Source organism: Heterocephalus glaber, unplaced genomic scaffold (assembly GCF_053883595.1).
Source record: "Heterocephalus glaber isolate CG9 unplaced genomic scaffold, H.glaber_assembly_v1.0 deba00000546, whole genome shotgun sequence".
Classification (NCBI taxonomy): domain Eukaryota; kingdom Metazoa; phylum Chordata; class Mammalia; order Rodentia; family Bathyergidae; genus Heterocephalus; species Heterocephalus glaber.
In genome coordinates, this window is record NW_028258147.1 from 33,649,357 (window position 1) to 33,675,847 (window position 26,491).

General features: G+C 40.2%; 2 protein-coding genes across 9 annotated transcripts in view; one reads left to right on the forward strand and one right to left on the reverse strand.

Annotated features, from left to right (window-relative positions):
- Pex1 (peroxisomal biogenesis factor 1) overlaps positions 1-5,688 on the forward strand; it is a 44,892-nt gene extending 39,204 nt beyond the window's left edge. The window contains exons 18-24 of one of the 2 annotated variants that reach the window (XR_002388665.2): positions 284-426; positions 511-614; positions 1,496-1,672; positions 2,819-3,049; positions 4,173-4,365; positions 4,613-4,743; positions 5,309-5,411. Coding sequence is in view for 1 of the 2 variants with exons in the window: in XM_004862368.3 (XP_004862425.2) it covers positions 284-426; positions 511-614; positions 1,496-1,672; positions 2,819-3,049; positions 4,173-4,370; positions 4,613-4,743; positions 5,309-5,393 (1,069 nt within the window). In the remaining variant the exon portion in view is untranslated. Of the gene's footprint in view, positions 1-283; positions 427-510; positions 615-1,495; positions 1,673-2,818; positions 3,050-4,172; positions 4,371-4,612; positions 4,744-5,308 lie in introns of both variants that reach the window. The other variant, XM_004862368.3, reaches the window with a different exon arrangement.
- Positions 1-26,491, reverse strand: part of Gatad1 (GATA zinc finger domain containing 1) — a 38,570-nt gene that overhangs the window by 3,881 nt on the left and 8,198 nt on the right. For 2 of the 7 annotated variants that reach the window (XM_021242590.2, XM_004862369.4), the window contains one exon: positions 24,043-25,501. The exons of 1 other annotated variant lie outside the window; for it this stretch is intronic. In XM_021242590.2, the coding sequence (XP_021098249.1) occupies positions 25,311-25,501 (191 nt within the window). In that variant the 3' untranslated portion in view covers positions 24,043-25,310. Of the gene's footprint in view, positions 1-281; positions 10,881-12,461; positions 12,919-24,042; positions 25,502-26,491 lie in introns of those variants that run through there. 4 more of the 7 variants (XR_015448654.1, XR_015448652.1, XR_015448655.1 and 1 more) reach the window with 4 other exon arrangements.

Consider the following 26,491-nt stretch of genomic DNA (forward strand, 5'->3'; position numbering starts at 1 on the left):
ACGAAAGAGTAAAGGTGGTCAGTGAGCATATATAAAAATCGTTACTTTACTGACCAAGACTCAAGCATTAGTCCCTTATTTATCCACAAAGCCTGGGTCTTAGAGAAACACTTTGACCTCTCTTTATACCCAGTTTACAAAAACGAAGAATGAAGATAATCACATCCCTTTCCTTCTTTAGAGGTTTGTTGTAAAGATTAAATACACACACTCACTCACAAACACACTGGATTGCAAACTTGGAAGCTTTTTTCAAATGTGAAATGTTGTTTCTTTTTCCCAGAGCCCAAGCTGCAAAGCCCTGCATTCTTTTCTTTGATGAATTTGAGTCCCTTGCTCCTCGAAGAGGTCATGACAACACCGGAGTCACAGACCGCGTAGTAAACCAGCTCCTGACTCAGTTGGATGGTGTAGAAGACTTACAGGGTAATCATTTAAAATGGAGAAATACATAGTTGCAACAAAATTTCACCAGGTTTTAGTTTCTCATATGTTTTTCCTCCCCCACAGGTGTTTATGTATTGGCTGCTACTAGTCGCCCTGACTTGATTGACCCTGCCCTTCTTAGGCCTGGTCGACTAGATAAATGTGTATACTGTCCTCCTCCTGATCAGGTGACAATTTCATATTTAGAGTCCAAAACCCAACAAATGCTACACTCTTTCCTTATGAACTTTCCCTCTGCCAGGTAATAGCAATCGTCCTTAGAAGACCAGCTTTCTGTGGCAAAGGCTTTAGTCCAGTGATGGTGAACCTATTAGAGCTTTCAATGATAAAAACAGCCCACCAAAGTATGAGCGTCATAGGTTTGCCACCACTGCTGTAGTCCTTGCTTGTTCAAAGCATACAAAGATCAAGTTACATGCGAAGCCTGCCTGACCCAGCCATTTCTGTACATCTGAACACTTTTTATTCCTCCAGTGTGGGCAACTGTAGGACAAAGGCAAGAAACCTAGAATGTCTACATTCTGTGTTCAGAGAGCACATGCCCCATTCATTTTCTTGTCAAAGAAACTAATACAGAATCAGGCATATGAATAGTGAGCATGTAACTAGGTCACACAGAGATAGAATTTTTCAGCTGTTCCTAGTTATGTGCTGTGCCAGCTCTTGTGCTCAGCGCTAGAAATTAGTGAATGATATGGAGACATGAATAATCAGAGATATAAAATATCTGAATAGATGTCACATGCAGCCATTTAAATTATTGTAACTTTTGATTGGCACACTTGCTCAAATTCAGAAATCACAATCTGCAGAAGAAATTGTTTACACTAGATAGTTAAGAATGTTGATTTTCATACCTGTGTCCCTTCTGCTAGGGAAAATTTTCCAAGGAAGATAGGCCGTAGACTTGTAGTATATTTCTTAGTATACTTACAGAGCTTGTTAGATATGTAAAGTTAATTTATGAAAAAAAAGTCATAAGATACACAATTGAAGATAGTATTTAATTTTATTTTTATTTGTTACATCAATCATTTTCCTCCCCCAGGGGTCTCGTCTTGAGATCTTAAACATGCTCAGTGACTCTCTGCCTCTGGCAGATGACGTGGACCTTCAGCATGTGGCCGCCATGACCGACTCCTTCACTGGAGCGGACCTGAAAGCGCTGCTGTACAACGCGCAGCTGGAGGCCTTGCACGCAAAGGTGCTCTCAAGCAGACTGCAGGTCAGTCTGCAGAAAGAGCATTCGGATACAGTCAGAGGGGAAGAGCAGCCAGTAGCCAGCTTTCAGCCTTGAAAAGTACTATTTTTAACAATTTTGCTAAAACTATAGACATTTAATTTTGGAATCATGAAGAATTTGATGTCTGTTTCTTTAACATTACCTTAATATTAGCAAAAATAGGTTGGTGTTTGGAAGGCTGTTATTTAAATTAGGATATCATGAATTAATATTAACAAAAATGATTGAGATTTTCAGTTTGTTTTGTATTTTAATTTTTAAACATAATCAGTTTAATTTATTTTAGTATATGTGCTGGCAAAGTGAGCACAGTTTTTATTTTGAAGATAAAATTATACCAGTCCTGCCAAGGAGACCCTCTTGTGAGTGACACCTGTGCCCTTATGATTATGTCCTCATTGTTCTTAGGTCCCTTTTTTTTTTTTTTTTTTTTTGGTACCAGGGATTGAACTCAGGACCTTGTACTTTCAAGGCAGGAGGCAGAACCACTGAGCTAAATCCCCGGCCCTTGGGTCACTTTCTTACTTCCCAATGCAAGGTGTTCTTAGTTTGTTACCCTTTCTGTATCCCAGCCCTAGAATCAGCCTTTCTCTAAGAATAGTGTTTTGATTTTTAATTATTGAAGTAAATTATTTGTTACTTCATGGACTTTACCATATTTTTTGTGTATGTTCTTGTCCCCCACATTTTATGAGAGATTTTTGCAAACCATAATGTTCCCAAATCAGGTACTCCTAAGGTTTTGCTATTTATTTTGGCAAGCCATTGAAAATTTTAAAACCTTCTTTCACTACTAAAAAAGTTGCATATTTGTAAAGTACTCTATCATAAGAAAGAAAGCACTTACACAACATGGTTGATTACAGGTGTGCCTTACCATGCCCAGCTTTCCAACTCGGAACCTTGTGCTTGTGAGGCAGGCGCCAGAACCACTGAGCTAAACCCCTGGCCCACTTTCCTTTTTTTTTTTAATAATTAAAATCTTGCTGCCTGTCTCACAACCACTGGAGAATTAATAAGGATGAGTTGGAAAATGCCTAGGTCTCCTCGTATCACTCTATTTGAATGTTTTCCATGTTTCGTGGATTATTTAGATGTTATAACAAGTTCTCCCTTTGTGTATCTCAGGACGGAAGTTCCAGCTCTGATAGCGACCTAAGTCTGTCCTCAATGGTCTTCCTTAACCACAGCAGTGGCTCTGACAACTCAGCTGGAGATGGAGAATGTGGCTTAGATCAATCTCTTGTTTCTCTAGAGATGTCAGAGATCCTTCCAGATGAGTCAAGATTTAATATGTACCGGCTCTATTTTGGAAGCTCTTACGAATCAGAACTTGGAAATGGAACCTCTTCTGATTTGGTACCTTGTGCCATTGTTTATACAGTTCTGAAATGTAAAGCTGTATGTTATGTTGGTGTAAAGGTAGACATTTATTATTCTCCTGAACAACCCCACATGCTTTTTTTTTTTTTTTTTTTGCTGTCAGGGATCGAACTCAGGACCTTGTGCTTGCCAGGCAGGCGGCAGAACCACTGAGCTAAATCCCCAGCCCCCACATACTCTTAATGGTTGGTTGGCTCTTCAGTAACAAGGGTCTTGTTTTTCTCATTTACTCTAGTTAGTAATTTTCATTCCTTGTTAAGAACTTTAAAATGGTCTGAGAATAAGGGGAACCAGAGTAACTAGTGATTGTGATTTGGTTTCATTCAGGCTTACCTCTCTTAGTGGGTTTAAAACATTTTTAGTTAGCAAATCCCTTTTCATAGTGAACCTAAATTTTATTATCATAGAACAGTTGAGGATAATGAGAAATTTCGTATGATAATGTAAAAAATTTTTGACAATAATGTTTTGTGGAAAATATAAACACAGTGAAAAGTAATAATATATCAACAAGGAAAATACTTAGATTAGATATCATTGTTTCTTCTACTTAATTTTTATCATTCAATGTATATCCCTCCAAAATTAATAGTGGTCCACTGTTTTTTGGTACACATAACATTTTTACATATATTTAGTTATATTTTTTGTACATTTGCTTTATTCAGATTTCTAAAAATATAAAAGTTTTATTCCTAAGAATAAGGCATTGCTTTACTTCTAGTCTTTAATTCTCTTTCTTATTTCTTAACTTCTATCTAGAACTGTCCTAGAACCTTAGTAAAGTATTTGCAGAAGACTAAGAGTAGGACTCATTTGGAACCTGTCCTTGGCCATTAGTGTGGTGGATTTAAGTAACAAAGCATAAAAAGAAAACAAATCCCTTTGTTATAGCAGTTTTCGCTCTACAGAGTTCTGCAGCATGGGTATCCGTGAACCTTTATAGAATGCCAGCATATTTTAAACTTGCTTGGTTTTAGTAAATTAAAATGCAAACTTGATCTACGTTTAGTTTATTGCTTGCTTTAATTTTTATCTCTGATAAACAGGTTTTTTTGCTCCTCCTTCCCTGTTCTGCTCTTCCTTTAATCACATGCAGAGCTCGCAGTGTCTCTCTGCACCCAGCTCCATGACTCAAGATTTGCCTGGACTTCCTGGGAAAGATCAGCTGTTTTCCCAGCCTCCTGTGCTCAGGACCGCTTCCCAAGAAGGTTACCCTGAACTCACCCAGGAGCAGCGAGATCAGCTGAGGGTGGATGTCAGTGTCATCAAAGGCAGATACCAGAGCCAAAGTGGAGTATGGCTTTTCTCCTGTCTTTATCATTATTAAAACTTTCTGAAAGTTGTTTTTTCTTTTTTGATACATATTTCTGATTTGCAAATGAGCTATATTTATAAATAAGAATTGAAACACATGGACTCAGTCAAATACGTCCTCCTTGCTTTCAGTTATAAGGAAGGGAATGGATGTGTCATGAAAAATCAACAAAAATGTGAGCTAACATGTGAGCTGACTTTTTAATTTTTTTTTTATTTAAGGAGGATGAATCTCTTCACCAACCAGGACCAATCAAAACTAGTCTGGCTATTAGTCAGTCACATTTAATGACTGCCCTTGGTCACACGAGACCGTCCATTAGTGAAGATGACTGGAAGAATTTTGCTGACCTGTAAGTAACAGATGCTGATATGGAAATACAGATATCACAGAAGATATCATTATTTATTTAAACTTTTTGTCTTTTGAGGCCTTTTGTTTTGTGGGGTTTTGAGACAGAGTCTCATTACATAGTACAAACTGGCCTTGAACTCACTGTGTAGCCCAGGCTAACCTCAGACTCATGGTGATCCTCCTGCCTCAGCCTCCCAAGTGCTGGGATTACAGGCGTGCCACCACATCTAGTTTATTCATTGAAACTTTTGGGGGCCAGAGATTTAGCTCAGTGGTTCCGCCACCTGCCTCGCAAGCGGAAGGACCCAGGTTCTATCCCCGGTACCAAAAAAAAAAAACTTTTGAAGTTCCTGCTACTCAGGAGGCTGAGACAGGATATTTTGGCCCAGGAGTTTGAGGCCAGCCTATATTGACACTTTGTCTTAAAAAAGAAAAGACATATAGATATAGAGGAATAAATATAAGTAGATGTATGTATGTATATAATCCTGTTTTAAGCATCCTTCACCTTTTGTTACTATAAAATCAATATTTATTAAATATTATCTGTTTTATTTTTTAAGGTATGAAAGCTTTCAGAATCCAAAGAAGAAGAAAAGTCTGAGTGGAACAATGTTTCGACCTGGACAGAAAGTAACTTTAGCATAAAATAAACTTCTAAGGATTTTTTTTTCTTTTTTATTGGTGCCCCTATGTTGTAATAGTACAAAAAAATGGTATCTGGGCCGGGGATTTAGCTCAGTGGTTCCGCCACCTGCCTCGCAAGCGCTAGGTCCCAAGTTTGATCCCTGGTACCAAAAAAAAAATGGTATCTGTAACTTTCTTTTTAATTTAACAAGTTTGATTAATCTATAAAATCACAGGTTGGTAAATGGTGTAATATATAATGATCAGGATTACTTGAGATTAATGCTGTTGAATAAATTGTGATATTTATAACAGATTCTGTATTTTATTTCCCATAAATTATATTAAATCTTTAATGTCATAATTTTGACCAAGCAGTGATACACATTTCTCCTTTGAAGACAAAAGAGAATATAATTAAATAAATTTCTTGGAACTAACAGTTGCATACTCAAAATCTTTCTAGCATTTGATAAATATTACACTTAGCACTTTCTTGACTATTTATGAAAAATGCTTATTTTCTACTGATCCAAATATACGCAATTCACATAAATTAGCCCTGCAACAGGAAATGAGATCACATCCCCAAGATACACTATGTCCGGTGGAAAGTCTGGGATCTTTTTGAATGATGTCCATTCCTGGTGGCACCATGATTTTATCTTGATACTCTGTATTTTTTTGAGACAGGGTCTCTCTATGTAGTTTAGTCTGACCTTGAACTCACTGTGGAGCCCAGGCTCACCTCACACTTGCAGCAATCCCCCTGCCTCAGCCTCCGAAGTGCTGGGATTACAGGCATGCACCACCATACCTGCCCCTCAGTGTTCTCTTGATTTGTGAACTACATTATTAAATCAGCCACCATCAATACAAACTATGTATCTACTATCTAGTTATGTGGTAATTAGATAAGGGGGAAAGGAGAAAGATCATTAAAATATATAGATAAGCACACGGAACAGCAATGAAAGGTGTATAGATGGTAACCATTGCCCTTTCTTGAGCTAATCATGAGGGCAGAGCTGATGTTTTTTACTAATCTGTTCCATTATTTGCTCCTCTGACTTTAGCCGGCATGTCAGTAGATTAGACCTTTCCTAAGTGTGATGGCCTAAACATTTCCCCCTGAGCCATTTGTATGCTTTCCATCTAAAATGGCAGAAGTCTTCTATTAAATATTTTTATAGTCTTTTTAAGCTTCTATCTATATTTTTCTCATCCTCCATTGTGTAGTAGCAACTTTGTATTTTTTTTTTCCTGGTACTGGGGATTGAACTTGGGACCTTGCGCTTGCAAGGCAGGCAGCGGCACTACTGTGCTAAATCCCCAGCCCTGTATCCCTTCTTTGAATTAGTTCACTACTCACCGACATCAGAACCCTTTGCTCCCAAGCCAAGTGGAATCATTGCTGTTTCTATTGGGAAACTGGCCAGAGGAGTGACTGAGATGAGTGTAATAAGGAAGGGACCTTGGAAGGATAGTTGCCAGTGCTGTGGCTTGTATCTAGATGTCTACCCGAGGGCTCGTGCAGTCATAGGTAGGGCTTTTCAGAGGTGGTTGGATCTAGGGGTGTGATGTTGGGATTGATTCATGGTGCGATGCTAGGATTAAGGCTGCCCAACCTTAGGTGTGAGTGCTACCTGCCCTAAAGGTGGGTAGCCTGGAAGAAGATAAGGGGCAGAATTATTTGTCTCTGACTGCTTGCTGCCTTGCTGTTGTGCTCCCTCTGCCTTCTGCCTGCCAGGAATGGTTTCTCCTCAGTGATGCCCCTCTGCTATGCTATCCTGTTTTAGAGCCAGTCACCTATGGACTGAAACCTCTACAAACTGAGCTGAAATAAACCTTTCCTCTTATAAGTTCGGCTTCCAGAATGCATCGTTAAAGGTTAGAGCAGATCTGTAGGACAACAGCCAGCAGAATCAAAAGCAAGTCATCCTCAGTGATGTTTGCTCTGGCCCATTGTGTCCCTTCTGCCCCAGTAAGATTGCTTAAACTAGGTTGACATGTCACATAACAAACCATCCTGTTCCGTTCCTGTCCTGACCAAAACTCTTACATAAATGTAAATGCTTTTCTTCTACATCTTTGTTCTTATTCTTGAATTACAAATAAATGACCACAGACTTTGGATCAGGCCCTCTGGGCCTCTCGGTGGTATGACTAAATCTTGACTCTCATATTTTGTCTGCCACCATGGTCATACACTGTGACATTCCTTGGAAAAAGCATTCTTCCTCTGTTACCTCTAATCTAGCAAAGTCTACAATCAGTATAGCCACAACGATGTTGTGGGTCATTAGGTGCAGAATTGACAGGTTCTATTGTTTTAGGGCTGTGATCACTGGTTCACAACATATGCTAAATATATGGTGTCTTGTGGGGCAGTACTCTTAGAAATAATTGTTTCTCCAAAGGTCAGCTCTTTCAGTGTCATAATGGTTATGTTTAACCCAGTGAATTCCGTAGGTAGCCCACTGCCTTATTCTTTTAAATATAAAGTAAGTGACCTGATCAGAAGCAGTATCATATGGGATAGCACAACAACATAAATACATTTGGAGAACAAAGCAAGTGCAATTCCAATGTGTCTTCTCCAGAAAGGACAAATTGCTCCCTTCTGTGTGATAGGTGTAATGAGCCAGCTACCAGACTTGGGCTGGACTCCCCTGGAGTGGACTTGAAGGGCAATCACTGCTGTGGATGAGCGGGCTGTCTAGATAGAGGGGAGTCCACATTGTGAGGCTGTCCTAGGACTCCCAGCCCCGGCTGCTTTGGCCACTTTGTAACTCTATTAAATAAGCACTGGGTGGCTGGAAAAGGCTGGCGTCCATAATGAGGTCATCTTGGCTACCTGATTATTCGAAGTACTGAAGGCTTTTAGCTGAGCGTTCCGTTCGTTCACACAGGAAACATTCTCCGGGCCCATTCCAAGAATTCTGGCCATATCTTTCCCAGATCACTGTGCCCATTCCAAGGACTTCAGCTATAACTTTCCAGACCTTGTGGCCAATCAAGCTCTTTCCAAATTAACGACGATCTGGTTTTCAGTTACTACCTATATTCAACCAATTTATATCATAAGGAAATGAAACACTGCACCAGGAGTAATGTGGGATTCATCTTTAAACTAATGAGTGAACAAAAATTTTAAATGTTTTAGATTATTTATTTATTTATTTATTTTGATACTGGGGATCAAACTGGGGCTTGTGAGGCAGGCAGCAGAACCACTGAGCTAAAGCCCCAGCCACAGCATAGATTTTTACATCAGACATTTTACTCTTGACAAAATTAAGGAGATAGGTTGCTCAAAAATTCTGCTCCCAGCTGGGCATGATGGCACATGCTTATAATCCTAGCTCTCTGGGAGGCTGAGGCAGGGGGACTAAAAGTTCAAGGCCAGCATGGGCATTTTAGCAAGACCCTGTTTCAAAAAAATAAAAGCTGGGAATGTAGCTCAGTGGTAGAGCATTTGCCTCAAATGTGTGAGGCCCTGGGCTCAATCTCCAGTACTAAAAAAAAGCATACTCCCGTTGGAGAAGGAAGTTCTATTGTGCTATTACACAGTAAGACTGTAGATAATAATAATGTACAAAAGGCAAGAAGCTAGAAAAAAAAAGGATTTTAAAGTTTTTATCGTAAAGAACGATAAATGAAAAGGTATACTTAATCTTGCTTGAACACTACACAATGCACAGGTGTACTGAAACAACACATTACCCCATTAATATGTACAATTTGTATGTAGCAGTTAAATACATTTAAATTTTTAAAATTCTCCCTTGGGAGATTTCCACTCTTGTCAGGGCTGCCCCTCAATGTAGAAGTAATGTGTTCACTCTGATACATGGGTCACAGTGGGCTTCTGTGTCTCCAGGAATGAAAGTCAGTGCAGACCCTGCCTTCCTGACAATCTCTAGAATGTATAGTTACTTCCCAGGGGCCCTGGGAAATGGCTGGAGACTGGCCCTGGATCCTCTGGGAAAGGTGTGGAGGAAAGAAGATTCAGAGAAAGTATTTGTGATATTACTGCAGTGCCCTTTCCCTGGATCCCTCAACTCTTCGTTCGTGGTTTGCCCTAGGCCTAAGAATTGGCTGAGGAGCCATGACCATACTGGGATGACTCAACCAGGTCATTGTTTATTAATGAGATTGATGGTGATGGTGACTGATGATGAAGAAAGACTAGGATCTCTGCCCATGTAGTTTTGTCTTAAGGACAATGCAATTAGGCAGCACCAAAGCTCCCTGCAGTCAGACTAGTATAGTTAACATACTGGCTTTGCCGATGATGATAATCACATCTACCTGGCCTGTCATATTGCACCTACCTGACCTCTGCTGCTCATAATCTGCCCACTTCCACTAAAGTAAACCCGTTTCCACTGCAGCATCTCTCACTTGCATCCTAATGCTGCCAATGATAGATTCACTCATTCAACATCCTCTCCCTTGCCTTCCTGTGCCCTCTGGAATGTGAATTACTGAGTCACGTGATCTCCATAGCAGCTTTGCATGGACATGTGACAGTTCTGGACACAGTACAGACAAAAGTCACTGGGGCCAGCCTCTTTTCTGGAATAAGGACACGATGTTTGGGGATACACCAACTATCTTGCAAGCATGAGGGTGAAATACCACAGACCACTGAAGTCAGAGAAAGAAAACAGAATCCGGTTCCCTAATGGCAATCATGGAGCTGATCAGTCCTGGATGTCCTACCCCAGGGCAGCCAAAGCTTAAGACAGACTGAACCCCTTGTTTATCTCTCCTGAGTAGGGCTCTGGTGATAACCAAACTCAGTCCCCACCTGGGATGACATCACTTGGATCATACATTTCAGTCTCCATCCCCAGCCTCCCAGCTTCTCCAAGTCCCCATATAAGATCAGCATTCTGCACCACCTAGGGAGCCTGGGCCTGACCAGAATAGTTTGCCATTTACTATGATAAAAAAGGATTAAATTCAGCTTTATAGTTTCATTTCAGGATATACAGTGGTGGGCTCATCACTCTTTAATACTTCCCTAATCACTATTAATAATTTCTAACCTGAAATCTGTTAAGAGCCTGACAAAACATTCAAGGGAGGGAACAGAGTCTACTCTGAATCTAAAAAAATTTTTTTTGCCATATTCAAATGTCTCTCTGATATAAACTCCACAGTGCTGGGTTCTTGTCTGCTTTGCTCACTGCAGTAACCTAGAACACTAGAGAATTCATGCTGAATCACTCAATGAATTACATGTATTTGTGAATCATCTTTATTTCTCAAATGAAATTGGGATAATAATCCTTCTTGGAATAAAGATGAATAGGGATGTTAAAGAAAAAACTTAAAATAGAAGCCACAGTTCAAATATTCCCCAAGGTGAACCATGTAATAGCAAGTTATCCTGATTTCTCAGGAATCCTCACTGTCAAGTAACACAGAATGGGGCCTGCAATTTGGCTTAGTGGTTCCACTGCCTGCTTCACAAGCGCAAGGACCTGAGTTCAATCCCTGGTACCAAAAAAAAAAGAAAGAAAGAAAAAAAAAGAATGTAAATTTTATGACCTTGTCAGCACTATTAATTAAACCAACTGGCTATAAACCAAATCAGTTTCAACAGCTCTGCTTGCCTTAATGTTAATGTATAACAGTCAATCATGAAAAAGATCAAAGTCCTTCCTCCTCTATCCTTTATAAACCTGCTGCAGATGCTTTAATGCAAGTTCTTACCACTTTGAGGGCTCTCAGTTCTTGGACTGCACAATAAACTTTTCTAACTTTATCTGGTGTGTGTGTGTGTGTGTGTGTGTGTGTGTGTGTGTATCTGAAGGCTGAACCCAAGGCCCTAAGCATGTTAGCTAAGCACATGATCTACCAATGAACTAAGCCCCCAGCCCTGATTTATTTTTGACAGGGAGAAATGAATAAAACAATATTTTATGGAAACTGGTCAAGTACAGTACTAGATATTAGATTCTTAAAATAAGCATTGGGCCGAGGATTTAGCTCATTGGTTTCGCCGCCTGCTATGCAAGCACAAGGACCTGAGTTTGATCCCTGGCACAAAAAAAAAAAAAAATTGAACATTTATAGTTTTTTAGTAAAATACTCATAAAAAGAAAAAATATAAAATGCAAAACACTGGACAATATCATTATTCTATGGAGTTTACTCATTTCCTAGACAGTATGACTTTTTAAAACTCAGTCTAGGACTCAGCCACCCAGAAAGTTTCCAAGAGTCTAAAAAGTATACAACTAAAACAAAAGATAACAAATACCACTGACCATAGATTCACACAGAAAATTTGCCCAAAGTTTTAGACAGAAAAAAAAATAGGCACTTTGCTCTAGATACTTGTTTTGTCCTATTCCTCAAATTTTTCACAAAAGTGGAAGTGCTGATATTTAAACCATTGATTTTCAAAATATTTTAACCACAACCCAGAGTAGTAGGTTTTACAATCTGGTCCAGATAACACACACTACTGAAACAAAAATGTCACCGAACAGTATCTGCCCTTATAATACATGTTGCTCTCTAATCCCTCCTATCTTCTTTTTATTCTACTTCATACACATGATGCTAGTTTTGACTTACTCACTTGCAAATTGAAAACCACTGATTGAAGAGAAAAAAAGGACTAGATAATAGAAGTGCTTTATGTCTTATCATTACATATATTAGACACAAACAAAACCACTTCACACCTACTGCTTTCTCAGCAAACTATGGCCCGTCTAGCAGAAGCATGCCCCTGTGGCCAAATTTTACAATGGCAGTTGTTAGGTATTTCAGAGCCCCCACAGAGCAAGCCCCCTCCTCTCCTTTCCCCCTGCCCCACCCACTCCGCCACAGGGAACAGGGAACTTCCGCATAACTAAGGCCCGACCTCCCTTTCTTAGTGACTCTCTGCCTAGTTAAGGTCTTTCTGCCCCACTGGTTTCGTGGTCAGATGGTCCAGTAAGATAGGGGCTAACCCTCACCCTAACCCTAACCCTAAGTGGTGACTCCATCCCCCCTGACCGAAACCTGTTGCTACCTACCCCAGCCCCAATCCCCCACCCCCACCAATGGACTGTGCTCTCCCACCTGCGAGATCCCTGTATAAGCTTCCAGCTCAGCCCATGCAGTTTCTGGTCTCCATTCTGTGAGTCAGCCCGGCAGGCTGCGGACTGCCGCCCCGATAAAGCTTGCTGGAACGTCCGTGTGTGCCCGCTTCTTCGGCGACCTTTCAGCAGTATTATAAAATTCTAAGTTGGTGGGATTTTTTCTTTGATGTAATTTATTCAGTAGCATTTGGAAGACATTCATATTTTTTAGTAAATGTAGATCATCAAATCAATTCAACCACAAAATTATTCAAATATCTATTAGTTTACCTTTTCCAGTTTTGAAGAGATTACCAAATTTTGAGGTCTCCCTCTATGTAAATTAACCAAGTACTGTTGTCCTTAACTTTTTCAGTTGATTTTTCTCTATTCCAAGGAAACTGACAGAATGTACAGATGCAGTCAGGTGACAATGTCTGAAGACAGGCCAGTAAATTCTGTTGAATAGAACATTAAATAAGTTTTACTGTGATCTGAGTATGGGAAAACGTGGGCTGAGAATCTGGAGGGTTAGGGCAGAGTCTCTGCTGGCTGGATGTAGATCCCACCTCAACTTCAACCTCTGATCACAGACTCTTCCCAGCAGCTTAGAAACATCTGTACTGGTGACTGCCTGAGAGCTTTGGCAAGATGTGAGCTCAAAAGTGGCGGGCCCAGGCCAGCAAAGCTGGGTACTAAGCTGGAGCCCCTCTGTATCTGGCATCAGAAAAGCGAGGTCCTAGGCTGTCAGGGATCCCTAACCATCAGTGCTTATTAGTCCTGAGAGTGTGAAGAGAACTTGGCAAGGGCTGGGGATTTAGCTCAGCGGCACAGTGCTTGTGTGCAAGCGCCAAGGTTCTGAGTTCGATATCCACTACCAAAAAAAGAAAAGAGAGAGAGAACTTGGCAAGAGGCAAGAGTTTTGGATTCAGACACCACTCTCACTACCAGGAAAAAACCTTCAAAACAAACCCAGGGTGAGTATCAGCGTTTCCTACTTTACTTTACTTTGCCTGTAGTAAGCACAGAGCCAGCCTAACTAGAATGGTGACCAACTTAATTGAATGGCATCACCGGATAGTCTGTTCTCTTGACAAATAGTGGTATCACAGAGCATTCACTCTGCGTCATGCCACATTCCTAAACAACTTAAGAGTATTAGCAAGCTTCATCTCCTCAGCACTTTAGTCTGTGACCTGTCCAAGAGCGTAGCAGTGACCTTGTGTTTCACCCAGGCCGCACATCTTCTTTGCTGGCCCGTCTTGTTTCTGTCTTGGTAAGGGAGACTGCTCTAAAAGCCACCTCAGCACAAGGTTTCTGAAGCCCTCTGATGTGTTAAACTCACTCAAGACAGTCCCTTGGTTCTTGATACTGACATTAAGCTTCCTTGCCAATATTTCACTATAGCATCTGCTTGCTTCTGATGATCTTGGCGCCCCGTGTATTTCTTAAAGCAGATGTACTTTTACTGGTGTGTAGGGAACAGGGGAAGGGGACGTTACCAGAACCTCTGCAGTGAGTCCTGGTCTCCTGTGAGCCACAGCAGCACATGGTGAATTACAGGAAAGGTAGAAAAATGAGACTGAGAAGAAGCTGAGCTTTGGGTCTGATCAGTGCTGCTCTGGGCGGCAAAGACAAAAGCCCCCTAGCTTGCAGCACCTTTTATTCAGTCCATGGGGAAACAGAGGTAACAAGTGAAAAATGCAGAGTTCGGTACTTTACATTGGGATAAACAAGGTGTAAAAAGACTGGGGGGCAGTGGAAATCTAAGACCAATGAGGAACTATGCAGATGAAGATTTGGTTCCTCTGTGGCATCTCCCGCAGGTGTGGTCTTGTCCTGGAGCATTACAGCATCTGGGGATCACTGAGGTCTCAGTTGTGACATGAGGCCAAAATGCAGTTATGTCTGGAATGTCGTAGCTGGTCTGTAGGCAGGAGAACTAGGCCTACTCAAATGATTTTTCCCTAGAATTATGTAGCATTGCTCCCAACACTGGTGGTTCCCAAGAAATATATTATCATAAAGAACAGGCAGCCTGAATTCAAGTTTAAGTTTTACCTCTCCACCTGTATGATATGATCTTGGGAATGTACACGTTGCCTCACAGAACCAACATTAAAGGATTAAATGCATCAAAGATTAAAGGAGTTAATTTATGCAAAGTACTTTGATCTCTGCCAGGCACATAGATAGCACTAAATGAAGTGTTGCTATTATTATCATTTTGACTACTATGTCACAACAGAATTAAAATTAAATACATACTTTCCTTTTACTTTCCCACCATAAGAATATAAATTATACTTGGTAGCAATAATAAAAAGATATCTTTAAGTAATGAGTCAAACATGCTTGAAATAATACACTATCAGTTTCTTCTCAAATTTAAAGGCATAGAATGTGTGACATGTGCCACAGTAATATCCAGCATGGGATCTGCTAGCATCTTTATCTTCACCAATGCACAGGGAGGGCGACCTTGCCAGAAAAAGGAAGTCATTATTCAGTAAAAAAAAAAAATAGGCCAGCACGCCCTACGGAGGTTGGCCTAGTCACATGGAACACGGCAAATCAGCCCACTGCAGACAGGCAGGTCTGCACACGCCGTACGGAGGTCACAAGTCATGCGGAACATGCCGAATCAGCGTGTGCCCCGGCAACAATCCACTGGACACCCCCCCACCCCCACCCCGCTCCTCTGTACAGCCACCTGGTTCCACACTACAAAGACGCAGAGGACACCAGACCACCAGACCACTGTACTGAGTTCCGCGGCTCCCGGCCCAGAGATAGGGGCTTCTGAGCTACTGTCCCACTGCTCCTGGTCCAGAGGAAGGGGCTTCCTAGCCACCATCCCTACAGCTGCTCCCCGGCCCCTGTCCCACCTCTCCCAGCTCAGAGGAGGTAACCTGTGCAGGCGCCAACAGCCCCCTCCCCAAGTCAAAATGAGAAAACACATAAATAAGTCTCAAAACCAGACTTCCAGATCACCTACAGCAACCTCAAAGGGAAATGAGATGGAACACTCTGATACTCAACCACCTGGACCCACTGAACTGGCAACAAAAGGGGATCTGGAAAAAATGCAATCAGAAATAATTTCTCACATAACAGGAGAGATTCTGCTCCTAGTGCACGACATGATTAATAAATCTAGAGAGGAGCTCAGGAACATGATGGAATCCCAACATAGGAAACAAATGGAATCCATAAAACAGATGCAAATAGATTTCCAGGACATGAAAAATTCCATTGAAAGTCTACCCAGCAGAATGAGCCAATGTGAGGACAGAATTTCAGATATAGAAGATAAGATTGCAAGTAATGACCAGGAAAACAAAAATTGCTTCAAAATTATAAGGGAACATGAGAAATCAATCCAGCAGCTGCTAGATGATGCAAAGAAGAATAACATAAGACTGACTGGAGTCAATGAAGAAACAGAAGAGAGTGGCGATGACATAAAAAATCTCTTCACAGAAATAATGGCAGAAAACTTCCCAAGCAGGGGAAAACAGCTTGACATACAGATAAGTGAGGCATATAGGACTCCAAATAGCCTTGATCAAAAAAAATCTACACATAGGTATATAATTGTTAAGATTCCAGAAACACAACAGAAGAACAAAGTTCTCCAAGCAGTCAGAGAAAAGAAACAAATCACATACAAAGGAAAGCCCATCAGAATCACAGCAGACTTCTCAACACAAACCATCAAGGCAAGAAGAGCTTGGAGTGACATATTCCAAGCCCTAAAAGAAAACAGCTTCCAACCCAGACTGATGTACCCTGCAAAACTATCTTTCAAAATGGATGGAGAAATAAGATACTTGCATGACAAAGAGCACCTTAGGAACTTCGTGAATACCAAACCAGCACTCCAAAGAATTTTACACAATAGCCTAGGAACAGACGTTGAGGATCACAACCCCAGGAAGCAAAGCAGAATGAACCCATCTGGCATGACAAGAAATTAAATGTAAAGGGGGAGAACCCAACAAAAAGAAAAAGTCATGGCAATGACAAGTCAATACATTTCAGTTATAACCATCAACATTAATGGTCTCAATTCACCAATCAAAAGAAATAGACTGGCAGAATGGGTCAAGAAGCAAAATCCAACAATATGCTGCATACGAGAAACACACTTAATTCAAAAGGAAACTCATAGACTGAAAGTTAAAGGGTGGAAAACAATACTCCATGCAACAGGAACCCGAAAAAAAGCAGGAGTAGCTATCCTCTTGGCAGATCAAGTAGATTTCAAACCAACACTAATTAAGAGAGATGAAGAAGGACACTACATCCTTGTAAAGGGAACAATCCAAGAGGAAGAGATGACAATCATAAATATCTATGCACCAAACACTAGTGCACCCAACTATATAAAACAAATACTAACGGACATGAAGAGTCATATATGCACTAATACAATTGTAGTGGGGGAACTCAACACCCCACTGTCACAAATAGATAGATCAACTAGACTAAAAATAAGTACTGAAATACTAGAACTCAATCGAACTCTTGAACAAATGAACTTAACAGATGTTTACAGAGTCTTCCACCCCACAAAATCAGAATACACATTCTTCTCAGCTGCACATGGGTCATTCTCCAAAATAGACCACATACTCACACATAGAACATGTTTAAGTAAGTGCAAAGGAATTGAAGTTATCCCCTGTATATTATCAGACCATAGTGCAATGCAATTGGAGATCCATAGCAAAAGAAACTCAAAAAATTTCATAAACATGTGGAAATTGAACAACACACTTCTGAATAACCAATGGGTCACAGAAGAAATTAAAGAAGAAATCAGACAGTTCCTTCAATTAAATGACAATGACAATACAACATATCGGAATCTATGGGACACAATGCAAGCAGTCTTACAAGGGAAATTCATAGCAGTGAATATGCATATTAGGAAAACAGAAGGAGCCCAATTAAACAACCTGATGCTGCACCTCAAGCTTCTAGAAAAAGAAGAGCAAGACAACCCCAAAGCTCATACAAGGGAGGAAATTATAAAGATCAGAGGAGAAATCAATGCAATGGAGACTAAGAGAATGATACAAAAAAATCAATGAAGCCAAGAGTTGGTTCTTCAAAAGAATCAACAAAATTGACAAACCCTTAGCCAACCTTATCAGAAAAAGGAAAGAGAAGGCCCAAATCCATGCAATTAGGAATGAAAAGGGTGAAATTACAACAGACCCAGCAGAAATCCAGAGGATCATCAATACCTACTTCCAGAACCTATACACCAATAAGATGGACAGCACAGAAGAAATGGACAGATTCCTAGATACATATGAATTACCAAAGTTGAACGAAGAAGACCTAAAAATTCTGAACAACCCAATATCAACCAATGAAATTGAAAACATAATTAAAAACTTATCACCTAAGAAAAGCCCGGGCCCTGATGGCTTCACTGCTGAATTCTACAAGACATTTAGAGAGGAACTGCTGCCACTACTGTTTAAACTCTTCCATGAAATTGAAAGGGAAGCAATACTCCCAAATTCATTCCTGGAAGCAAGCATCACCTTGATCCCCAAAGCAGAGAAAGACTCAACTGAAAAAGAGAACTATAGGCCAATCTCACTAATGAACATAGATGCAAAAATCCTTAATAAGATACTGGCAAACAGAATGCAGAAGATCATCAAGATCATACACCCTGATCAAGTGGGATTCATCCCAGGGATGCAGGGATGGTTCAATATATGAAAATCAATTAATGTAATACACTATATCAATAGAACCAAAGACAAAAACCATATGATTATCTCCATAGATGCAGAAAAAGCATTTGACAAAATCCAACATGCATTTATGATAAAAACCCTACAAAAAATTGGAATAGATGGTCTCTACCTCAAACTGATAGAAGCCATCTATGAAAAACCAACAGCCAATGTCATACTAAATGGTCAAAAACTGAAATCCTTCACACTAAAATCAGGAACAAGACAAGGATGTCCACTATCACCACTCTTGTTCAATATAGTTCTGCAAACATTAGCCATGGCAATTAGACAAGAGAAAGAAATAAAAGGAATAAAGGTAGGTAATGAAGAAGTCAAATTGTCATTATTTGTAGATGACATGATACTCTATATAGAAGACCCCAAGAACTACACCAAAAGTCTTCTAGACTTAATAAGCAAATTCAGTCAAGTAGCTAGTTACAAGGTCAACACACAAAAATCAATAGCTTTCCTCTACACCAATGACAGACTCACTGAGAGAGAAATAGGGCAAATACTTCCTTTCACAATAGCATCCAAAATACTGAAATACCTAGGAATCATCCTAACAAAAGAAATCAAAGACCTCTTCTCTGAAAACTATGGCACTCTGAAAAGAGAGATTGAAGATGATATCAGAAAATGGACAGACATCCCCTGCTCCTGGATAGGAAGGATTAATATAGTGACAATGGCCATACTTCCAAAGCTGCTATATAGATTTAATGCAATTCCAATTGAGATCCCAGCAGCATACTTCATAGACCTTGAGAAAACAATCCAAAAATTCATTTGGAATAAGAAGAGACCCAGAATAGCAAAAGCAATTCTAGGTAACAGAGACATGGCAGGGGGTATCACAATCCCCAACCTGCAACTCTACTACAAAGCTACTGTGATTAAAAACAGCATGGGACTGGCAAAGAAACAGGCTTGAGGACCAGTGGAACAGATTAGAAGATGCAGAAACAACACCAGACACACTCAGCCATCTCATCTTCGACAAAGGAGCCAAACACCCTCACTGGAGGAAAGATAGCCTCTTTAATCAATGGTGCTGGAAAAATTGGGCTTCAACTTGCCAAAGATTCAAACTAGACCTGTATCTCTCACCATGCACTAAACTAAAATCAAAATGGATTAAAGATCTAAATATTAAAATAGAAACTCTGAACCAGTTGGAACAAAGGTTAGGTAGAACCCTTGAAGACATCAGTGTAGGAAAAGATTTTATGAACCAAATCTCAGTTGCCCGTGAACTAGCACAAACAATCAACAAATGGGATCTCTTTTTATTAAAAGGCTTCTGCACAGCAAGAGAAACCACCAGCAGTGTGAGAGACAATCCACAATGTGGGAAAAAATCTTCACCTGCTCTTCCTCAGAGAAAGGTCTACTATCTCAAATCTATAAAGAACTTAAAAAGATCAGATCTCCCAAATTTAAAGACCCAATCCAAAAATGGGCATCTGAAATGAACAGACATTTCTCACACAAAGTAGAAATAGCAAATAAATACATGAAAAAATGTTCAACATCACTGGTCATTCGAGAGATGCAAATGAAAACAACACTGAGATTCCACTTCACTCCAGAAAGAATGGCTGCTATCATGAAATCAACCAATAACAAATGCTGGTGGGGCTGTGGGGAAAGAGGAACCCTGCTCCACTGCTGGTGGGAGTGTAGACTGGTGCAAGCACTGTGGAAATCAGTATGGAGATACCTCAAAGAACTAGGACTGGAAATCCCATTTGACCCCGCTATTCCACTGCTGGGGATCTTCCCCAAAGAATTAAAAGAATCATACCACAGTGATATATGTGCACCCATGTTCATAGCAGCGCAGTTTGTAATAGCTAAAACTTGGAAATAGCCCAAATGCCCATCAACTGGAGACTGGATAAAGAAAATGTGGTTTTTTTATAAAATGGAGTACTACTCAGCCATAAAAAATGAGAAATTAGAGACATTTATAGCTCAGTGGATGCACATTGAGGCAATACTCTTAAGTGAAATAAATAGGACACAGATGTGTAAATACCGAATAGTTTCTCTGGTGTGAGAAACTGAAAGTGTAAATAAGGACTAAATGTATAATAGGTCATGTGAAATAGGAAGAAAAGGGGCAAAGGGGAAGGAAGTGGGAGGGCTAAGGGAAAGGATAGAAGGGAATGGGATTAATATGAGAAAATGGAAAAATAGGAACAAAATTTTTGTAAATAGGGAGGGCTGGAGGGGTTGAAGGGAGGGCTGGGCAAGGGTGAAAAACAAGAACCAAGAGAGACTATGTAAAGGTGCAAATTTCCAATGATGAATGTCATTATATTGTATACCTAAAATGTACCAATTATTAGAATGAATAATCGATAATGTAAAATAGGAAGAAAAGGTCCAAAGGGGTAGGGGTAGTGGGAGGCACAGGGGAAAGGAAGGAAGGGAAAGGAAAAAATGATGAGAAATGGAAAAAATGGAAATAAAGTCTTTGTAAATAGGGAAGGGTGGAGGGCGTGGAGGGCTAGGAATGGGGAAAAAATAAGAACCAAGGTGCATTATATAAAGGTACAATTCCCAATGAGAAATGTAATTGTGTTGTATACCTACAATGTACCAATAAAAGAATTTAATACAAAAAAAGAAAAATTAAGACAGGCACGTAATGGATTGTACCTGCTTGCCTATGTAAAATGTGACATCTATGTCTTTGTAATCTCTTAACACATTGCCTTTGATTTGTCTCATATTCTGACTTAATACTTATACAGTAATAAAACTGTTTTCTTTCTCTACTGCCTTTGTGGAGGGATTTCTGGGTTGAGAGATTTTTTTTTTCAACTTTTCTAACAGCACCTTCACTGTTTATTCTAGAGTGGCTATCATCTTACTTATACCTTTGCTAGTCATTTTTTGGTTACAAACCTTCTCCCTTTCACCCAGCTTCTGCTAAAAAGGTGACACAAAGAAATTGCAAGAAGTTGAGGTTAGAAGTGTAGCGTTTCTGATTGTAGTTGGGCGATTACGTCATGCTAGTCTGTTCCATGCTGAATAAGAAACATCAGTTAGTGATTCCCACTTCTTTAACAGAACACAAAACAAAAGCACAATGAAAGGAAGGAAAGGAAGAAATGATAGACAGAAGAAGACCAGGTAAGTTCAGCTATGTGCAGGAATTTTTTAAAGAAGCACAATCTAGATTTTAATTTGTATTAGATCCTTTGGGACCTAGTATTTCTCATGTTAGCATTTTCCCAATTTCTTTTGGATCCTGTGTGTGGCAGTTCTGCAGTGCCTTTAGAGTGACATTTCCATTGCATTTACTTAACTTTGTTAGGTCTTAGTTTTCTTATCTGTTAAATAAGTTACACTAGATGCTCTTAAATCCATACATCTACAAAGACTATGTTCCACAGTTTTTCTGCCTATGGATCATGAGCCACAGTAGTATGTGTAACAATCTGCATTTGAGTGAGAAATTAACCTTACTCACAAAATCAAATCACACTTGCCTAGAAATGTAAAACCTGAACAGTTGTAAAAACCAAACTCATCTATTGCATTGTTCTGGTGCTCAGGGCATTAGCAGCCCAGTCATTCCCTTGCCTAAGCCCTGTGCCCGGTGGCCCTGCCCGTGGACACTGGCAAGACTCTTGAGCTCTGCTGTGGCCACTTTTGGTCGTCTTTCCAAGCACGGCCCCCACTTCACTGATCCCCTGCAAGCTGAAGCTGGTAGCAGTTACAGCAACTGCCATTTCTCTGTATTCTGAAAACCTTGAGATTTATAACCCAAGACACAGGGACAAGTGAGCACTCTTTTAGGCTTGGGATATCTGTGCACAGGACCAGAGCTGAGAAAGGGAGACTTGCTGTGGCGGGCATGATGTCAAAGTCAGAGCTGACGCTGAGCCAGAGTCCGGGACCCATGGCTGCCCACCCAGGCACCTAACTCACAGTTTGTCTCACAGCAGCACTAGATCAGGAGACAGAAATTCACTAGGTGAAGAGCTGTGGCTGCATTGTATCTCTCACCCACTCCCACCACAGTGTCAGGTAGCTAATCGATGCTAGGATCTAGATGCCTGGAAGACCTCACATTACAGAACAGACACAGTGGGAAGCCACCTGGGAAGTCACGCGGGAAGCTATCACTCTAGTTTCATCTTCTACAAAGTAATGCTCGTGTCTTCCTTAATTCATTCTTTCACCTCATTTTCTATCTCTAACTGGTTATTAAATTATGTAGTCTATTTTAAAGATTGTTAAAATAACATAAAAATTTACATTTTAACCATGCCTAAGTGCACAATTCAGTGGCATAAGGACATCCACATAGTTATGCAACCACCAGTAACCATTCCAGAACCTTTTCATCATCCCAACAGAAACTTTGCACCTATAAATATTCTCCTCTCCCTCTGGCCATGGTAACCTCCCTTCTACTTTCTATCTCCATGAATCTGGCCATTCTAGGTACATGTAGGTGGAATTATACAGTATTTGTCCTTTTATGCTGGCTTTGATTCCTTTGAGCATAACCGCTGTATTTAACATGGGGGGAGATAAAGAAGGTCTGTCATGCCTCTCCCTCTTCTCACAAGGACACTGGTCACATTATAGAGGCTCCATCTTCAATAAACTCATCTAAAGTGAATTCCTTCCCAATACCCCAGCTTCCAACACAGACAAAACATTCAGCCCATTACACCCTTTTTCCTTCTAGTTATTTAAAACAGCATTTCCCCTGAGTATATAAGTACTTGATGTTAATCATAAAAATTGCAAAATAAAACAAATACAAGCCAGGAGTGGTAGCACATGGCTGTGGCCTCAGCTACTTGGGAGACTTGAGTCAAGACATTTGCTTGAGCTGAGGCACAAAGAATATGTGATCCACTATAACTTCAAATACATCAATTGTTGACATTATATATATTTGTGTAAAGAACTTTTAAAATCTAGTCTTTGAATGTATTCATTATGTATCACAAACATGTCCTAATAAAAATTAATTTTAAAATCCTATCAAAACAACTTTTAAAATACTCTAATGAATCTACTATATAACAGTGTGAGATTCTACTTGATTAGACTATTCATAAGGTATTCATAATGGAATCTGAAGTTTAGGCTAGTTAACATTAACTGAAATACCAACCAGTCTTTCAGTTGACAGTATCTAATTTGCATTCTACACTAAGTGTTTCCCATAAGTGAAGACTTCAGTTAGGTGTGGCGGGAGCTGCAAAGATGAGACACAAAACATACATCCTCCATCCGTTCGGGAGTGCAGGGGTAGGAATGGGGACAGGAGGAGAAACTTAAATGCAACCACAGAAAAGATTTCAAGGAGCCAGAAGAATCTGGAAAGTTTTCATGAGGAAACAGAATTCAGGGCCCTTGGGTTGGAGGGGTGGCTTAGTGGTAGAGTGATTGCCTAGTATCCTCAAGGCCCTGGTTCCCTCCCCAGTCCCAGGGGTTGGGGGAGTTAGGGGCTTTAAACAAGCCTTTGGTAGAAAATGAAGGTATAAAGGAGAAAGAGAAGAATGAGATGTGACAGGTCTGGCTCCTGTCCGCCTTGCCCACAACTCCAGTTCCTGGAATGGCTGTTCCTAGCCACCTGTGCCTGAGAACAGTGCCTACTCTGCCAGGGCAGGGCACACCTGCCCCGAAGGCCAGGGCACAGCACACGCACAACAGAACATCAGTCATTGCTATGGGCATGCGCTCTGCTATTCTCACTCCCCCAATCGCACAACCCCCCACTGTGCCTCACTCCTAAGCCTGCCCCACTGAATGAAATAAATAAATCCAAAGTAAATATACAGTGAAAATACATTTTAATACAGAAGTCTTCAACATTAGTACTGTATTTAGAAAATATTTACAATGGCATTTACAATCCATTTTACTGTTGTTTTTGTGAACAAAGAGATGACCATGTACACACAGCTATCTACAGTCACTTCTTTCTAACACAAAAACCTTAACTATGTAGAAAAAGGGTAAGAGTTAAAGGTGCAACTGTGAAGGTCATGATCAAATCAAATCCCTACAAGTTCTTTTGGAGTCAAGGAATGCAGGTTAAATCATGGGAGATGAGGCAAGTGTTACCACTGCTCCCTCATTTAACTGACCTCCCCAGAAGCATGTAACAAGCCTTCCTAGTGCGAAGCATGGCAGGGCCAGTCCATAGCAGCTGCTTCAACTTTACAGCAGACTTTTTTAGCTATTAAAGCTAATGACCTATGAATCACTTTTCTGACTATAAGCTGATCTAATAGTTGAGAAACTCTCTCAAAGATGTCTGAGGCCTGGTTTTATGTATGCTCTAGTGAAGATGATGCCTGCTGTGCAGATCTATGATTTGGCTAGAAGCCTCAGTGGGATAGGTGAGAACAGTGAAGAGCAGCTCTACTAAGAGCAACTGGATGGTTCTGTACGCTACAGAAAAATCCAGTGAAAGTTTAAAAAAAGCCAGGGCTAATACAATGGTCCACGAGTCACTTTCCTTATGGTTAAAGCCGCCACAACTGTCCTAGCATTTTCTGGATGGGGAGATAAGGCTTGTGTGGCTTTAAGACAGACACTACTGGTTATACCTACATTTTATTTGATTAAGCTCTTGGTCAGAAATTCAGAAGTTAATATTTTGTATTTGTATAAAAATATAATCTATTTTATGAATTTCTAGAAATAAATTATGAAGAAAAATAGAGACTACCTGTTCCTAATGATCTCCCTACAAACTGCAAACCGCAGCCTTTGCCTGGGAAGAAAAACATACAGAATGTTATGTTTACCTTCAACTACATTTCATTCTTTTCTATCCCTTGTACTTTTCTAAGGGACAAGCAATAAATAAAGCTAATGACTACTGGGTAGTAGGGTAAAAACTTCTTAAATTATTTTTCCATTTAAGAATTTCATGAAAGAAACATGTAGCATATTTCATAGTAGCATGAATACAAGAAAATGGGAGAACCAGTTACATTTTTTGTGTGCTAGAGATCAAACCCAGGGCCTTACATACACTAGGCAAGTGCTCTACCAGTAGGTGACATTCCCAGTTCCCAGTTTTACTTTTGTAACTACAAATGGTTGGCAACAGTTTCCTTAATAGTTATTGCAGGAGTGGGTCCAACATGAGTCCATATGTAGCCCTTCTCTGGTCTGGTGGGGACTGTAGGGAATGGTGATGACCTTGATTTGAAATACTCGGAAGGTGCATGACAAACAAATTCCAAGTATTCCATCTTCCTTGGAAGATCTTCCTCTGGCCCTAGAAGGCAGCCAATGGAAAGATTAAATATGTTTTTGAATGTATACTTAATTTTCATAAAATGTTAACATTTTTAGAAACCAGGAGGAAGCACTCTGGGATCGACATTAGCCCTTGAACATGCGCTACTTTGAAGTTACTGTCATTTTTTCTTACTTTGACTGCTTAAGGCATATGGCACTCTTCCAAACTGAATGACTCTACTAAGGTTCTAAGCACAATACTGAACATTAGAGTTTATTATGTGCCTCCACTGTTCTAAGTACTTTGTCTGTATCAATACTTAAAATCCTCACAACCCTCAACCCAGCACTATTATTACTTCTATTTTACGTATGAAAAAAGTGAGACAAGGGGCATTAAATGACTTGTCGAAGTCACATAGCTGTTAAGTGGTAGAGCTGTGAAGCCAGATAATCTGATTCCAGAGTTTGTGCTAACCTCCACTCTGTGCTTCAGAGCTTGGGCATTAACAAGAGGAGGTAGGAGAGGAGCTAGGGGGTGATTCTGACACATCACTGCTTCTGCTGGGCTCCTGCTCTACATATAAGGTAAATGAAAGTCCATTCTTTGTCTTATAAGCAGAAGATTAGAAATGTTTGGTTATGTATCAGTCTTGAATGTAGGTGAGAAAAACATTGGGATACTACTTGTCCTTGGAGTTCTCACTGAAGAAAAAAATGTAGTCTTTTCTCAGGATGCGAAAGTAATGCGTCCTCATTATAGAAAGAATTAAAAGCTCAAGGTAAAAAATTTTAAATTGTATTAAGTGCTAACTTCTTTTGAGTCTATGTCAATAACTTTTTGCCACATCTTTTTGACAGCCTTAAAATGATCAGAAGGACAGCTGCTGGGCCAGGGATTTAGCTCAGTGGGTCCGGCACCTGCCTTGAAAGCGCAAGGTTCCGAGTTCAATCCCCGGTACCAAAAAAAAAAGTATAGCTGTTGTCACTTCAACAATAAAAGGTCTAGAATATAAGGTCCAAAAAA